At 40.9% G+C, this 18,299-nt stretch overlaps 1 protein-coding gene across 3 annotated transcripts in view; it reads left to right on the plus strand.

The window, feature by feature from the left end:
- LOC117946404 (semaphorin-4B-like) overlaps window positions 1–17,464 on the plus strand; it is a 49,351-nt gene extending 31,887 nt beyond the window's left edge. For all 3 annotated transcript variants that reach the window (XM_034874541.1, XM_034874551.1, XM_034874532.1), the window contains exons 3-15: window positions 2,801–2,961; window positions 3,320–3,382; window positions 4,038–4,136; window positions 6,379–6,490; window positions 6,923–7,039; window positions 7,453–7,610; window positions 11,481–11,662; window positions 12,454–12,604; window positions 13,167–13,377; window positions 13,606–13,715; window positions 14,556–14,713; window positions 15,248–15,339; window positions 16,304–17,464. In XM_034874541.1, coding sequence (XP_034730432.1) covers window positions 2,801–2,961; window positions 3,320–3,382; window positions 4,038–4,136; window positions 6,379–6,490; window positions 6,923–7,039; window positions 7,453–7,610; window positions 11,481–11,662; window positions 12,454–12,604; window positions 13,167–13,377; window positions 13,606–13,715; window positions 14,556–14,713; window positions 15,248–15,339; window positions 16,304–17,076 — 2,387 coding nt within the window. In that variant the 3' untranslated portion in view covers window positions 17,077–17,464. The remainder of the gene's footprint in view (window positions 1–2,800; window positions 2,962–3,319; window positions 3,383–4,037; window positions 4,137–6,378; window positions 6,491–6,922; window positions 7,040–7,452; window positions 7,611–11,480; window positions 11,663–12,453; window positions 12,605–13,166; window positions 13,378–13,605; window positions 13,716–14,555; window positions 14,714–15,247; window positions 15,340–16,303) is intronic.
- The last annotated feature ends 835 nt before the right edge of the window (window positions 17,465–18,299 follow it).

The raw sequence follows: 18,299 nt of genomic DNA on the forward strand, positions 1-18,299 counted from the left end.
CCCCCCACCACCACCACACACACACAGACACACGCACACACACACACACACACTCTCACAGACACACACACACAGACACAAACACATACAACCTTCTACTAATAAGCCCTGGACTGCTCTCCAAGTAAAAGTTTCATGAGTTTGCTCCCCTTAGCTCGTTATTTCATTGTCTGTCTAAGAGGATGTCACTGTGATTTATGTCAGAGAGTTTTAATATGCTCAGGGAAGGCTGTTTTTGGTTCCATTGAATGCCCAAAACCCAGGGGAGCCGTGACAGTCGAGCTATGATATGTCTCCATGTTGAAAGGAGGGATAGCACTGCTTTGTCTGCTATCAGCAGGGTCTACTGGGATTTAGTATAGTCCACTTTATGAGCATTTAGGACATTTTTAACAGACTTAATTACCTTGAAATTAGACGTTTTCCTTCTCCACATTAGGAAACGTGAATACTTTTTCTGTCGCGAATGACAAAAGGAATTGTTTTTTTTAATTTTGTATCCATCCTCCCTGGATTTGGATGATAGGCCCTTCTCTTTATTGACTCCAGATGTCACGTTTTAAACAGAATGAGGGCTGTTGATCTGGAAAGGTCCTTAGATTTGATTTTGAACAAGATGGGGTCCGTACAGCTGGCTTTCAATCCCATAAGGGGAAAGTGATCATCTGCCAAAAGTGCCTTGAGTGTTAGATGAACCATTTGTTTTTGAGCACATTGGAAAGTTTAAGTTGTGGGTTGTAAACATTTATTGCCATTTACTAGCTCCATTTGCATTATGCACCACCTGGAGTGTTGGGAGATGCTGGTGTCTTTTTCTTACTGTTAGAAGTGTCTAAATTCTAATGTAGTGTGCTGGTTATTAACAAGGGAAATACTGTAAACGGTTTAACTGCAGCAACATATTAGTGTTGAGGACTCCAGATACAAGCTAGTAATCTTATTTGGACAAGCAGATGTGTCTGTGACTCCCAGCATTTTGGCTTGGGGTGCACATCGAGTGAGTTTAATATGTTTGGAATGGGAGGCAATGGATAAACATTTACAAAGATGGTCAAAAACTGCAAAGGGTAAGAAGCAAGCATGCGATGGATGCACAACTATTTGATTGCAAATATCAGGTATCTTTGGTGACCTGTAGAAGATTATTAGTCTTGCTGATAGATATCAAGTGATAACATCCACCTATCCGGATCCACATGGACCCCAACTCGGCTGTTGTTTCTTGGATCTCAGTAATTGAAAGTCTTGAATAAATCCTGTTTATGACTTCCTGGACTTGTGGACTTCCTGTTCATTTGAGCATGTTGTCACGCAGTAAGTACATCAAAAACGTGACCAATTGTCAGAGCAATTTTACAAAAATAAATCCAAATCTCTTCAAACTCCACTTCACAGTGGAAAAACTAAAAAAAATAAAAAGAATTTGCTGCTGATGCCACTGTAGATCATCCTGTAGTGCATCCTGTAGAGCGTTGCCAAGGGAAATGCTATAAATGGAGCAATGTGTAAATTCCATCTCTAGTTCATCACAAAAACTATTTGAGGCTGCAGGGAAAGGAGCAACATGGGGAAAAAGTAACTCATTTGACTCGTGGCCCATAGCTAAACAGATCCATTTGAAGAGGGTTGGCAAGTAGCAGAAAGGAGATTTAGATTGGTGTTGAGTGAAAGAGGTTTTTAACCCTGCTGCCAGTGCAGAGCACAGCAAAGAGGGAGCTGGCCAGTACAGGAAAGTGTGGACGTGGCTCACTGGCGTACATGTGACATGTTCTCATGGAGCTTCAGCAGCTTCTGGCTGCCGCTGTGCGAGAGGGATAAACAGAGAGGACAGGAGCGAGGGCTGCAGAAATGACAACATTCTCAGTGAGAGGTTCCCCCTTTTTTGTCATTAATTGATGTGACTGAGACTCCGCACAGTGTTGTGCCGTAGTTGGGTGCAATGTGACGTCTGTCCGCTTGTTCTTGTTTCCTGCTACATTTGTGGCTCTCTGTGAAGCCTTGACAGATTCCCAGATTTGCTTGGAGTACTAACATGTAGCAAACATGAGTTCAGACGTCGTCACCTATTCAATCGTACATTTGGGATGTCCGCCCTACTGGAGGAGGAGTTATTTTACGTGGGTTTGTGGTAGTCAGTGGTGGTTTTGGAGTTTAATAGGTCTAAGTAGTACTTGCCTGAATTCAACAATAACCTCAACTTTAGCAAGTGTTTTTATGTTTTCAGTTGTGGTATGATTGTTGTTAAGCAGGGACTTACATCCTCTTTGCAATCATGTTTCACTTCTGATAAACAGAACCAATTGACTGAAAATGATGACTTCAGCAAATCAGACCCATAGACTTGCATAAGGTGCAGTTGTTTACTATTACTTGGATCTCTGCGTTGGACAATATCATTGAAAATGGTTGTACTTTTCTATAGATCTTTTGTTGATGTCTACTTTATAATTTGTTTATATTTCACGAATAAAACAAAATTCTCATCAGATTTTCACATGAGAATGCTTGAAAACTGTTAGTTAACTGCAGTAACCAGCGTATACATTTTATAGCAAGTACAGCTTCTTTCTGGTTGGAAATGAATAACTAATCAAACACATATGATATTTTGCGCATCATCATAAAACCGATCATTTTGGCAGGTATTTTGTATCAAACAGGAATAAAATGTATCTTTTATATCATTTGCATTTTAAATCCTAGCAATGTGATATGTAAATCCTAAAGGGTATGTACTCTACCAGTCTCTTCCTCTCTGCTCTGTCCTGCCATGTGATGATGATTTCCTGCTGTTTCCCAGATGCAAAGGAGAGGTCGGCTAAGAGATTCTCTGTGGACGGTGTCTTCAATTACACTTCCTTGCTGCTCAGCCAGGAGGACGACATGCTATACGTCGGAGCCAGAGAGACGCTGTTTGCCCTCAGCCTCTCGGACATCAGCAAGACCAAGCTCCAGAAGAACGTGAGTCTGACCAAATGCCAAGTGGGTTATCAGAATCAAAATTGCAATAAGGTGGGCCCCGAAGATAATTCACTCTCACTACTATTGTGGTTATTAATGGCAATCAAAGACTGATTTAAGGAATGGTTTTATCTGATTTAATAATGCCTTTTTCAAACACAAAATATTAAGAGTTAAATTCTAGCTTACTTGACTCAATATGTCATTTGTTGAATCACAAGGTAATTTTTCTTTGTTTCTATTCCGAACACCAGTTCTTTGTATACATTTTGACATTAAAGAGAGTCCTAAGTAAAATCAGCATGGTTCCCTGAACTTGGCATGACTTATTCAGTGTTTCTTCTTCTTTTATCTCCAGCTGACGTGGGGCACTCCTGCTGGAAAAAGAGAAGAATGCAGCTTCAAAGGGAAGAACTTGGAGGTGAATGGCATCTTTTACTGCTCCAGCAAAATGCCAAATAATGAAAGTACCTCAGGAAGATAGTATTTTTTGTATTTCTTTTGTATGACAATATCAAGAGCATGGATTTTCTTCCCCATGGTGTTTGGTCTTTCCTTGCAGTGTTTTTCTGTATCATTTCCCTAGTGTCAGGATAAGAGATAAAATGAGCATTGAGTTCTGTGTTGACAAACCTTTCCACCAGTACAAATAGATTCATTCAAGTGTGCACGCTCGCCAGGGAATTGCTCTTTTTTTGTGCACTGCTTCTCTGTCTGTCTGTTACCTTGTTGTCATGCCAGCTGTTGTATCCCTAGGTGACAAACCTTGGTAATCCTTGTACTGCAGTGTACAACTTTGGTTTACAGAAAGCCCACCAGGCAACTGCTGTGTGATGCTTGGATGTTTTCCCAACAGCATTTAAAGAAAACGGGGACATATTTATGTTTCCAACCATTTCTATCTAGTTTCAAAGAATCTGAAGTATTTGTGTGTGTGTGTGTGTGTTTCAAATCTTTGAAAGATTTATATATGATTCAAGCTCCCATTTTAAGGAGCTCTCAAGAAAAACGCACTCAGTTGTAAGGGTATCTTGTGGACTCATGGACCTCACTCTCTCTGTTTGTCCCCCATCCAGACTGATTGCTTCAATTACATCAAAATCCTCCTGCGGCTAAATAGCACTCATCTCTTTGTGTGTGGCACCTATGCCTTCAGTCCTACTTGCGCCTACATAGTAAGTAATGACCCTTGAATCTTCCCAATGTTCACTCCAGAGAGTTTTTTTTGATTTCTCACTACTTCTCTCACTAGCACAGTTTTGAATTTTGATATATATATATATATTTTTTTTTGTGTTCTGAAGGGATTCAAGCTCTTTTATCCACCATGTCAGTATTGGATCTGCTGTTATCCAAGCATAACCAAATGCTGCTGAGGCACTTTAGCCAGACAAGTCAACAGGGGGTACACAAGCTGTGTGGTTTCTAGCAAGAGGGAAGAAAGCAGGAGATCTGTTTATATAGCAGAGGAGTAAATCTGGAGTGATGGTAACCGGCAGCAGGATGACGTTGATTTCAGTGATAAGGGGGCAATTAAGCTTCATGACAGCTCGGCTCTTAAAGAGGGGCATTACACTCTCTCCTTTGACGTCAGAGGGGTAAAAACAACAACACGGGACGTCTCTGACTGTAAATGACTTGGCAGGACTCTAGGCCCTAAACTGGGATTTCAAGCAATTCTAAGCTTGATTATTCAGAGAGAGAGAGAGAGAGAGAGAGAGAGAGAGCGAGAAAGATGTTTTATTTTTATAGCTCTTCTCAAAGCAGTCAACAGGACACTGAAGCCAAGAAGATACACTAAGCAATAAGATGATAGAGATGGATTAAAACCAGCCAGGAGTATAATAACAGCTCATAATGATGAAGCATGGGAAGATTTTCCAGGCAATGGAGGCACTCAACACTGTCCTGTTTGATTTGATTAAATGGAACAAGTTACTGCTCAATTTATTATTACTGCCAAGTTCTTACGTCTATCTAAATGCAATACTACAAAAAAGTGTCCCTTCTTCTCTATACTGGCTGCAAAGAGATCCCTGCAACAAACAATTTCAATGTAAGTGATGGGGAACAAACTAGACTATCGTTGTTCTGTGCACAAATGCAGACAGACAAATCATATACTGTACTTAAATCCGATTTATTTTTCTTTCTCTTTTTTTGTCTTTTAAGAAGCAAATCTCTCTGGTTTTAATGTCCGTATAGGCATGTCAGTTTTGTTTTAAGATAGACTTGAAAAAAATGTGAATTTATCCTTTATGTGTAATCTGTTGTTTTTAAAAGCTTGAGCCATGATATTGGAGCCTACACTTTAGCTTTAAACGATTGGTAGATCATTCAAATAATTCAAGTCAAGTATCAAGCAAATACTCCAAGCAAACATTGCTAGTTTCAGCTTCTCAAATGTGAATATTTGCGTCTTTCTCTATTTTATGTCATTGTATATTGTCTTTGGATTTTGGAATGTTTGTTGGACAAAACCAACAAACAGACAAAACCAACAAATATATTAACCAGCCTCAGGCACCTATATTTACCTAGATTTATGTTCTATGGCCTGATGATTAACAATGTTGGAAACCAAATCTCTTTTTTTATTTTATTTTTTTTATTAGAGAAGGGCTGTAACAAAAGCCTTCTTCCTGTGTAAATCAAATAAACCACCTGAAGACAGACCTTCGGAAAAATACTTATTACAGTAAGATTTTAAAGTATAAAGCTGGTGTTCTACACTTTTCTTATTGTCAACAAATACCATGAAAAGACCAAAACCAACAGTACTACTAAAAGTCTGCCCCTTACTTCTCTGCTTATCGCACTCAGCCCAGTCTATTCGTTCCCACCTATGGCATACATCTTTAAAAACACGTCACAAATGTATGATTTATTTATTTATTAATTTTTGAATTACAATACAGGAGTAAAGGTAACATTTCACGGATTCTTTTTTTACTGTTTTATTTTATTATTAGGGGATTAATACACATTAGCAAGCATCTATGGCAACACAAAGGTGTATGAGAGGTTGACTAACAAAATGTTAGTGATGTGATTTCTTTTTTTCTTTTTTAAAGCAGCTCCATGGCACAGATGAATAAGCGTTTCCTTTTAATATCTGTCCAACTTGCCTAGTGAGTTTAGAAGTATGTCATGACAATGAACCATCTTTAGATCTGCTACAAGTTTTACAAATAATATAGTTTCCTGTAACATAACCTACAGTATCCTAAAGCCTTGACTTAATCACCAGACAGAGCTACTGTATGTTCAAAGTGACCAAACTCTGTCAGTGTGCTGTGTGTATTGTAATGAAGAAGAGGAGAGAACGAGTTTGAGGTCGCTGAGCTCACTTTTTACTTTATGTAAAATTTAATTGGACTGTGCTTGAGGGACATTGGCTTTGTGTCTTGTCCCCAGAACACGTCAACATTCACACTGGAGAGAGATGAAGTGGGCGAGGTTGTGATGGAAGATGGGCGCAGTCGCTGTCCCTTTAATCCAGATTACAAATCTACCGCCATCATTGTTGGTATGTAGTAATACTACTACTAGGTTTTTGTTTTTTTTCTCTTCAGGTCACTTTAAACATTTAGCATGCAAAGAACAACGTATTATTATGAGCTGTTTGAAGCTACTTTGATGTTAACTACCACTTTGATTTTAGAGTTTTTTGAGTCATGATGTGCCTGCTAATTTTTTTTCTAATTGGTTGCCTGAACCGGCTCAAGCTGGACACCAAAAGTTTGTGTTCAACTTTTTTGACAAGCAATTAGTGAATAAGTAAGCTGGATATGTTCGTGAGAAATTATTTATTTAATCCTTCACTCAGACTGCTCCATTGACTGCTCTCAGTTCACTCTAAGCTTTACTGTCTTACTGACTGTAATGTATTAGGTTCAATTAATAGTAAATCAAGTTCTTAATTCAAAATCTTGCAATTTTTCCTTTTGTTTTCTTCCAGATGGCAAATTGTACACTGGTACTGTCAGCAACTTCCAAGGGAATGAGCCTGTCATTTACAAGAGTCTGGGTCAGGGGACTGCTCTGAAGACAGAAAACTCTTTGAAATGGCTGCAAGGTAAACATCAGATAGCAGGACCCCCCCCCCACACACACACACACTCACACACACACACATACACACACATACACACACACACACTCTCATTTTCCATTATGTATCCGAAAGAGCAGATAAGCTCCAGAAAGTAGCGATCATTAGCGAGGCACAGTCGCTAATGCATGCAGACCGAGAGCAAAGACAAGCACTCCTAGATTGCAAGCGCCAGGTCCTATCAGTTGCAGCACATGCACTTCAAAACCTCCAGAGATTATGCAGCTCTCTGACTTCTTTCCAAATGTACGACGATCCAAAAGTAATGATAAAATAATTCCCTTATGTACAGTAGATGGTTAAGGTGTAACATGTCTCTCTAACCATATGTTTTTGTTGTACCCGTCGCATGTTTTTTTTTCTCCAATTTGTGACAGATCCCGTCTTTGTTGGGTCAGCTTACATCGAGGAGAGTCAGCCAATAGGCAACCCCGTGGGAGACGATGACAAGATTTACTTCTTCTTTAGTGAGGCGGGAAAAGAATTTGACTTCTTTGACAACACCATTGTATCGAGGATTGCTCGCGTGTGTAAGGTAATACACCTGGGTTTGGGGTGAGGTCATTACACAAGAGGGCCATGCAAAAATATGAGGCACAGCAAAGCCTCAAGCTTCATCCCCCTAATCCTGAGCGAATTACATCAAAACAAGGAGGGACGCTCCCATGTCAAAGCATGTTTGGTCACATTTAACTGTACTGTACTTCATGCCTGTGTAGATGCAATGGCAATATGTCACTAGTGCATTAAAGTTCTTTCCATTTGACTGCGCAAACATGGTTTCACCAGATTTGGTGTCCCCTTTCGCCTGAATCCTCCTCTTCTCCTCACCACACCCTCCTTCCCTTTTTCTCTGCAATGTCATCCATCTTCCATCCATCTTCCATCTCCCTCACAATGTCAGCTGCACTTGTCCATCCCTCCAGCTCTTTGCCTGTCTTCACCATCGCGTTGAGCTTTGCAGGCATTATTAGTATTCAAGAGTGCTTTGCAGCAAAATGAAATTCTTTTTTTCCACTCTACTATATGCCCTGTTTTTGTTACGGGCATAGCGTGCAAACTGTAGCAACTGCAGAATTCACTCGCATCATTTAAACTACTGACTTCATTCCCCTTCTACTCCTTCTCATGTTCAAGAGATTGAGATTGCTCGATCACCCTTAATAATTAACGGCAGACTTTATCCCTTTTCACCTGTCATCAGATCAATTAAATGGCTTCCTTATATACATGCCGCAGCATCCCTCCCTGACTGATGGCTCTTGTTCATGGAGGCAGTAATGTGAGTAATCATGGGGACAGCATGTAATCTTAAGTGACAGCTTAATGACTTAGTCCTGCTAGGCTCTGGCACTTGGTGCTGCGACACCTCTTGCAGCCGGCGGAACACCTCCAATGTTCTATATACAGAAATCATTGACAGAAAGGCCCCCAGACTGTGGCTACTGCTGCAGTTGAGCTGTGCAATAGCAACAGAAGAATGGCTTTCTCTGCTCTATAAAGCTCCTTTATTTCTCTAGTATGCAGCAACCCTATGTTTCCTAACTGACCTTTTTTCAGATGCTGTTCTGTGGCAGTACAGCAGTGATGCAGGTCGTTTATTCCCCAATTTCCTGCGGAAAGGCTTAAAGCATTAACGTATCAATGTAATAAGATGATGCATAGGAATTCTACCTGCTGACAAGTAAACACCCCTCATCTGTTGCGCTTCTTCATTTTTGTGAGTGAGCAACTGATGCGCCTAGGTTTTGTTCATTTAGTACCATTTAAAGTATGGTAATATTGACTATAAGCAGTTTCTGTTTGCAATATGCTCATGGATGTGTAGAAAACTAACGACTAATTTGAGAAAAAACTAATCACTGGATTACTTTGAGTGAAAGAAATCTAAAAACTTAAAATAATAAAATTCTCAGGCATTCTGGAAATATAAGAGGCGTTTTTAATGATTTATATGCATATTCATAGATGATGTTGTGTGATGGACATCAGAGATAATGACATCCTCCGAAAGTGTAAGTTACACTGAATTTAAGAAATATGTGCACGTCTGTGTATTTAGATTTGACTGAGTTATGACTCAGAAAAGGAGATTGCTGCAATCAAGCTCCAAGGGTTTTAAAGTACTGTAACTACCTCCATGAGCTGCATGCCACTGCTGATCTTGTCTTGGTGAGTGGGCCGAAACAGCGGGCCATACAACTTCCTGTTGTTAGCAGGATACTGGCATCCACCTGTCCACCTCTCACAATGTATTTTTCTCACATCCCAGTCTAAATATACCATATTTATGTTTTTTTTCTTCTTTTTTTCTTCTTCTTAGAATAGTGTCTCACATCTGAACACATACCCTGTGTGCTCTTTCAGAGAGCAGAAAGTGCTGAACTCAGATTAGAGTTAGGTAACAGCGAGGAATGACGGCCCTCCCTGTTGGCGGGTTCAGTATCTATAACACGCTTGCAGACTGACTGACAGAAAGAATGCACTCCCTTTTCTCCTCTGTACATGGCCAATGTGCTTTTGTTTTGATCTGAAATATTCGAGATGTGCCGGTTCATCTTGCCTGACATTTTGCTACCTTTTTAAGAAGACATGTTATTGTAAGATAACATAAATCAAAGCTATTTCAGTTTTTCATGCAGTTTAAACTACTGTTTTACTTGGGTTCGCCAAGGAATTCTGCTTCCGGAGTTCTTTTTTCTCCCCCTCTTTGCTCTCCGTTCCCCTCCCTTATTCCACTCCCTCTTTCTTTTGTTTATTCAGGTGTGCACACTGAGGGACTGAGTAAAGCAGTCAGATTATTGTGTGGCACCATTTTCTTTACTTCATGTTCGTCATCTTTGATGAGCGGGTGTATTTCTGGCGGACAGCCAACAGGGGGTGTGGTCAATGCGATTGAGCGTACAAGCTGCGCAGCGGAGCATAGCAACAGCGGTGGTGGACAGCTGAGAGAGCAGGAATGCGGTCTCCTCATTATGTGGACAGGCTACTACCACAGCCTAGTAATTGGCTCCCAGGCCGTGCATCTGTCCCACAAGGTTTCACCTCACCGTTGTTTTTGTTTAACAGTACATGGAGGAGGAAACTGGTAGTTTAGCATTTTATTATCTCCTCAAGGGCGATTCACTCCTTGTGCTGTTATGTTGGAGTTGTTCATGGTGTTGGAGGCCAAGCTAATGGGATCGCTTGGATCTGAGGCAGGAAAATTGTCTTGAGATTGGGCCAGACCACTTGTTTTAGTCGTTTTCTTCCGCCTCCTCTTGCTTCTTCTGTATTTTTACAGCTTGCAAGCTGTATTTGGGAGGATTTTCTTTTGGTGTATGTTTACAAGCTCTTTGATAATTGCTAGTCCTTGCAAAGTTGCCTGATAACTGTTTATGTGAATATGTAGTGAAAGCTCCAAAAGAGCTAGTGTCACTTCTGTATTTCAGAAGAGAAGCGAGTCAAGAACCACTGATGCTGATTTCAAAGCTGTAATTAATAACTAACCATAGTGTTTTCCATTTCACTATCTCCCATGCTTCAAAGAGCCACTGATATATTGTGCTAAAGCGTTTTTAGCACAATATATCCCCCCCCCCCCCCACACACACACACACACACGTTTTAATGTCAAAATAGCATTTGTAGTTTGGTATAAATCCACCACACATGTGCAACAAAGGGTCATAACTCTCAGAGTATCCAGATTCCCTTATTTGAGCTCAACAGCACCCTCTAAAGCAAAGAGGAGGGACTCCAGCCTCACCTCTTTTACCTCCTTTATAAGAGCTAGCAAATTGCAGAATATTCAAAGTCCCCCTTCTTCTCTAAAAAATAAAAATATATAAGTGTTGCTTATTTTTACTTCTCTTGGAAGTATGAGCTTCACTGTGCATAATGATGCACGAGCAGAGTTTGACACTAGAAGTGTTTTAAAGTTCCCCTGCTAAGAAGGAAAGTTTCTCTGTGCTCACCTCACATCTGAGTTTAACATGTATACAGACGAGCATGATTTTGTGACATCACAACTTGTTTGGAAGCCAAACTGGAAACCAGTATGAAGCTTCCAGTGCTCATACACTGAGAGCAGAAGAAGACGACCTCTTGTTTCCAGCAATTAAACTTTAGAATATTCTTTGCATGTTAATTTAAACTAATGGTTTTGCGGTGTATTGTTATTTGTAGAAAATTTTAAATGATTTGAAAAATGTCTGGAGGGGATCTTTTAAGTTATTAGCCCGGGTCTAAATTAGTTGCTATCTTCTAGTTTTTTTGACACATAGCTGCTACAGTAAGACAATTTGGGGACAGCCTTTGAAATCGTTATCAGCTTTATCCTTCTTCGTTTTGGGTGTTGCAAGGTATTAAATTATGTTTAAATGAGTCCTTTCTAACTTCTATGACATGCTTGAACTGCTTGCAGGGTGATGAAGGTGGCGAGCGGGTGCTGCAGAAGAAATGGACAACCTTCCTGAAGGCCCAGTTGTTGTGTTCCCTCCCAGATGATGGCTTTCCCTTCAACATCATCCAGGACATGTTTGTCCTGAAGCCCATGGGAGACAGCTGGGAGAGCACTGTCTTCTATGGTGTCTTCACCTCCCAGTGGTAAGAAACGTACAAAGGGTCCAATCTTGCACCCGGCTCAGTGAAACGCAAAGCCCAACGCAAGTGTCTTTGCTAGTTTAACACCAACGCAGTTGTCAATTTCCTGTCCCGCGCCTATGCCCTTTAAATAGCACCTGCGCCTTACAGGGAGGTGTTTCCAGATGAATTTTAGCTTATTGCTATCTTGAGGCAGCAGGAAGTGATCGCGCCATTGGCCAACAAAAACCTGGTCTAAAGTCAATAGCGAAACATTTCATTGTTATTTTAACAGCAAATTGGTAAAATGCACCTATGGCTTATTCACTGCACACACACTATGGTTGTTACATACACACAGGGAAGGGCAGCCCTACACAAACATGCAAAAGATTACTCCTTGATAAAATCTGATTTACGGCACTGTTCAGGTTATGTTTATGCACAAACAGACGCTTGAATTGACACAGCTCACACACACCATCTTGAGCCAGTTTATTTTATCATTATTTTTTATGTCTGCACTCAGACTTGGCAAGTTGCCTTTTTCTTACTTGGCTCCTCTGAATTTAGAGCAGCTGTAATGAGCTTAAACACTAACACAATCCCATGCAACCCCAATGTCTAATGAATGTATCAACAAAATAAAGGTTTTAATATTGAAATTATGCAAGTGTCCACTCTAACTGCTCTCCAGACAGATGTTGCTGCTCCAGTTTACAGAATAAAATGCAGAAAGGATGGCTTGGGTTAAAATAAATGGAAACATGCATTCAGCCAGGGGTAATGTGTACATTTTATATATGTGTTCACAGGAATAAAGGAGCATCAGGCAGCTCAGCGGTGTGCGCCTTCACCATGGCACAGGTTGAAAGAGCCTTCAGCGGGCGCTACCGAGAGGTCAACAGGGAGACACAGCAGTGGTACACCTACAACCATCCAGTGCCAGAACCACGGCCCGGGGCGGTGAGTGGTGTAGGAAATATCTTGTGACAAACAATAGGTTTTATGTTTTGTTTTTGGTTCAGTCAGTCATTCATCCAGCACCAGTCTCTATTCACTCAGCTCACATAAGAGACACAACATAACAGCAATGCTACAAAACATTCCCAGTTGTAACTGTAGACAGATGTTTGTTTTCTTTTTTTTTGTGGGGGGGGGGTGGCTGTTCAACAAGTGAGCTTGATGTAAATCAGATGTTCTCCTTTCTCTATTGCTGACTAAACTGTTCATAAGTCCCTGGAATAAAACAAATGAACATAAAAGCTTAAAACCAATAGATATTAGCCCTAAAAACATGGTTACAAACTTCTATATCAGCCAATCCCACAATTTCAAGGTCTGCTATTGTACTTAACCATTGTACTGTATTCTGTACTTTCAAATGTTACCTCACCTTAAACTTAATGTACTTCATAAGTAAAACTGGCTAATACCGGTCAGTTCAAAATGCTGCTTCATTTAGTACTTCCAGGTGTACTTCAATAAGTAAAGATTAAGTTTTAATGTCTAATTCTCTCCCTCACAGTGCGTAACCAAACACACCAGTCAAATGGGTATCAAGTCGTCCTTACACATGCCTGATAAAGTGCTCAACTTTGTCAAGGACCATTTCCTTATGGACAGCGTGATCCGCAGCGCTCCCCTGCTGCTGAAACGCAGCGTGCGCTACACTCAGATCGCCGTGCACAAGATCCAAGGCATGGAGAGGGCCTACGACGTGCTCTTCATCGGAACAGGTACAGCTCATTACACAACAACAGCCAGTTATTTGTCATTTCATAGGTCTTTTCATAAATCTTCAAATGGTAAAAGATTTAGGAGTTTCTAAAAGTACACTCGCTCTATCTTCAACATGAACATTGCTTTTGTGTTTTTTAAACCATTACAAGTTGCCTTCTCTAACGCACAGACTGTCTGCTGCCTTCAATAGAAGTCACTTCCACTCCTCCCCTGTGTCTTTTTAGATGACGGAAAGCTCCACAAGGCCATCAATGCCAACGATAAGATGCACATCATAGAGGAGATCATACTGTTTCCTGAGCCGGTGCAACACATCGAACTTGATCCTCAGAGGGTAAAGGGTTCATCTTAATACATATCTGTAATCTATAGTGTCACACAGGTTTGTATCAGTTTTATTATGTTATGTTTCATATTTCGAATCCATATAATAAAATCAAAAAAGTGGATTTACCGGAGCAAAAGCTGGCTACAGACATTTTCTTTCTACAGGGGCTGTTGAGTTTTCTTGTAAGATATAGCACAGTCTTGGACAGAGTTTCTGATCCTCTCTGGCTTTTTACCCCTGAGCTAAATTTCATTACCTGTCTCTCTCTATTACATAATGGCCTCTCCCCGGGCCAAATCAGCCAAAAAGCAATCTTATCTAAGATCATGTCATTCTAATAAAGTCTAAGATACTTCATGTGAGTATATTCTTAGCTCCAGATAGGGATATGAAATATGGACATAATCCACATGATGTCTGTTTATACTGCTAAATAAGATGGTCTAAATATAGACTGCACTTTTGGGAACACGGGTGCGCTGTATATCAGTATTAACGTCACATTTATGGTGAAAATGCATTTCTGGATAATAGTAGTCTACTTCTACACAATGATAGGTCATGCTTGAAAAGTGATTAAAGCAAAAGAATAAATAAAAAAGAAGACAATGTTGCGTAGCAAGCACTTGAGCGATTGTTCCCATGTGATTTTGACCACAATCAAATTACTTGGCTTGCACCAAATATTTTGTTTAGGTTACATTCTTTTATTTGTGCAAAGTAATTGTTTTAGCATGGTTTCCCTTTCTGAAATAAGTAACCAAAAGCAGAAGTTACGTTTGGCCCTTTAATCTTTTTGATGAGGAATTTGTATCACACATGTTGTTGTTGTTTTTTCTTCTGCAGGGTCTGTTGTTCGTGTCGTCCAATTCTGGGCTGGTGGAAGTTCCTGTGGCCAACTGCTCAAACTACCTAAGTTGTGGAGAGTGTGTGTTGTCCAGAGACCCATACTGCGCTTGGACCGGGCGGCTGTGTCGGGACGTCAGGATGGCTCCACCGGACAGGTGAGAGACATTACACTCACACAAACTAGGTGAAAACAATACCAGCGTCATTGTCACTGCTGGTAAAAATCAAATAAAGCAAGAATTACCTATCATGTTCATCCTATGGTTGATGGTAGACACGGGGGGGCACAGTTACAAATTCTATTAAATGCTAAACTATTACAAAACTTTCACTTTTAAATTGAATCATGAGCTTACAGGCTGTTCTTGTTCATTAAGCCACATTAATAGATTTTTTTTCATATGTAAAAATATTTCTTTACATTCAGTAGACAATAGATAAATGTGTTTTTGCTGCATTAGATGTGAGCATGCACTCAAACTAACTCATAAAATAAGCATGAAAAGCTCCTAGTTGTGCTTGAACAAGAAGCTTTAAAAAGAAGATTGTTCTCTTAGTCATACTGACAAAGCTATTCTCACTGGTGTTACAATGACAGACTTCAAGTTAAAGGAGTGCATTCATACAAGGTGTCTCTCATAACAGCTGCTGTCCCTCACCCTGTTGTTTTGTGTGGTATGTTTTCTCAGTCACTGGCAGCAGGATGTGGAGGAGGCCGATACATCAGCAATTTGCAACAGGACTTTTCCCAGCACAAGATCTGCCAGACCAGTAGTTTCTCGTAAGTTTGTTCTCCTGTGTAGTGGTCTGTAATTAAAGTGTCGTCCTCTAACCTACACCACAACATCATGCACATAAGGCGTCAGAAGAATCAATCCCATGTTCCAGACTTGTATGAAAGCAAGTTAAACCGAGCAGTTCTGTGTAAAAGAATTCATGTTAATTATGTTTAAATTGGAAATTTTAAATTATGATGTAATATAGATACTGTAGTTACTGTAAATAACAACAAATATTTAAAGGTCTTGCTTTTTTGAGTTACTGTAGATGACAAGATCACTCTCCTCACTCTCAAAACCTCAACTTGTCTTTTTTACACTGTGCGTATTAAACAGACAAGATACAACATGTGGACAGAGCAAGGCTAGCTGTTTCCAGTCGTTTTGCTAAGCTAACGGCCTCCTGGCTCTAGCTACATATTTAACAGACCGATGTGAGAGTGGTATCAATCTTTTCAAAATGTTGAACTATTACTTGATTATAGTAGCTTGGTTGACACCAGACCCTTCTCAGTTGTAACTGATAGTGTTACAACATTTGGAAGGTTCATTCAGCTTATTTCCAAAGGGGCGTCACCAACGGACCCCGCTCAAATGCCTCTGGGCGCGATCGGATAGTCCTTCAACCAATCAGACCAATGGTCCAGGTGACGCAGCAGCAACAGCTTCGGTGGCCGTCATGTTGAATGTAAACAAAAAGCTGCTTGCCGTCGCTGCGCTATCGTCATTGTGTAAAGTCAGGGGTTGTGATTGGTGCCTTGATTTGGAAAAATTGGAAATTGGCTTCAATGGGCTCTTGGCAAGACTGACTTAAAGAACAAATTTGCCGGTAGTTTGTCAGGGTTTTCCCAGGCTAAGAAGTTGGGCTTTTTCCATATGTAATTAGAAAAATAGTTTTTTAAACTGAATCTTTGTGTTTTGAAGCAACGTTGTTTTTTTGTTTTTTTTTAATATATATAAATATAGGTGGCTCCCATTGCCAGCTCATTACAATCCCAGTCAACACATTCCGAGTCCTGCCCTGCAAGCTGCGGTCCAACTTGGCAAAGAGGAGGTGGCACTACAGTGACGGCGCCAGGCAGTTCCTCTACGCTACTCCAGAGGGGAACCTGGTAGTGGTGGCACAGGCCGACACCATGCAGACCTACGAGTGTTGGTCAGAAGAGGAGGGTTTCCGGCAGCTGTTGGCCAACTACTGTGTGAGGGCGGAGCCCCGCCAGGAAAGCACCACTCTGATTGGTCACTCGCGGACACCTTACATTGAGCAAGAGGAGACCATCATCCTGCCGGGGAAGTCTCGTTCTGAGCAGGTCCACACAAAGACGTACTGGAACGAACTTATTGTGGTGTGCACCCTGCTGGCGTTCTCCCTCGTGGTGTTCTCCTTGTTCGTCATCTACAGGAACCGTGATCATATGAAGTCCATGATGAAGCAGGGCGAGTGCCCTAACATGCAGCAAAAGAAGCCAAGGATTGTGGGAAAGCCTGCTGAGAGCTTACCCCTAAATGGTAACACCATCCCCGTTTCCACTTCTGACCACAAGGGCTACCAGACGTTGAATGACAACTACATTTGCAGCACGCCCACACACGAGTCCTCGCCAGACAACAGCAAGAGCTTCTCTGAGTCCTCCGACAGGCGGCCACTTAACTTGAAAGAGAGCCACGTGGAATACTCCCCAACCTGCCCTCGGCCCAGAGTGAGGCTAGGCTCGGAGATCAAAGACTCTATCGTATGAGAGCACTGCATTCCCTAAAAAGATGCCACCCTGTATCTCCATTAAGGATACAGGCCACCGAGCAAAGGAGAGGAGACCCTGACATCTCTCTTCATCACAGCACATCTTTTATTTTAGTCATCTTTTGTTCTGTGATCAGTGAGGAGGTCATTTCATTTAACCATTTCCACTCCAAAGCCGGAGGTTGGTCTGGTGCACTGCATAGGGCAGGAAGAGGAGGCAGCACAACAATTAATTTTCAACCAGGAACAACAACCATGGCAGCTGCTCAGAATAGTCAGTTATTGAGTCCATCTCATGGCCACTAATGTGTGTGTGTGAGTGTAGGGCTGTGCAACATGAGGAAAAAAAACATACCACAATAACCAGAACATCTTCTTCCAGCATTACATGTTAATGTTCCTCACATGATATAATAAAAACAATAAATTATGAACATTGATAGGTTTCCTATCAATAACATACTTCTGTTATTAGGCGCACTAGAACCAAGCTGCAGTTACATAGTGAGCAAGAGTTCAGGTTTAGGAGACTATAATACATGTATTGCTTATTCATTATGATCCACATATTATGGAAGCAAGTTATAAAGAAGCAAATCTGTTCCCTTTTGCTCAATACATGTCATGACTGTAGGAGGATAAAGATGATGAAAGATGAGACAGTCCAGGAGAAGACAACACACACTGTTGGACTGTAACTTTAATAAAGTTAAAAAAAAGAAGCGCTCGTAAATTATGCTCCAGGGCCTGAATACTGACATTTACCTCCTTGAATGTATGTTGTCAAAAGGTTTAAGTCACAAATCACTAAACCATGGACAATTTGGGGAACATGTTGCTCTACATCTCTGCTCATCTGAGATGGCCCAATTCTACAGTATTTACATCCAGGTACCATGATGGGCTCTAAAATTGAACTGAGACATAGACAAACCTGTATTTGAGGCCCATGGGAAAAATAGACCTTTATCAGTCAAGGCGGACATGAGTATGGAGAGCCAAGAAAAAAAAAGGGGACGTCCACACCTCTACCATCTTCAGGGCAGCACCGAAATCATGTGCACTGTGCCAAGAAAACAACTCGATTGTCTTATCGAAATGCAATAGTGCCATTCTGTTATGACCACTCCCATACGTTGCATTAGCATTGATCACTGTCAAAGAGCACATGGTGACAGAACCAGAGGTGTAAGTAAAGTGGCACTAAGAATACATAAATGT

This window comes from Etheostoma cragini, chromosome 1, assembly GCF_013103735.1.
Source record: "Etheostoma cragini isolate CJK2018 chromosome 1, CSU_Ecrag_1.0, whole genome shotgun sequence".
NCBI lineage: Eukaryota > Metazoa > Chordata > Actinopteri > Perciformes > Percidae > Etheostoma > Etheostoma cragini.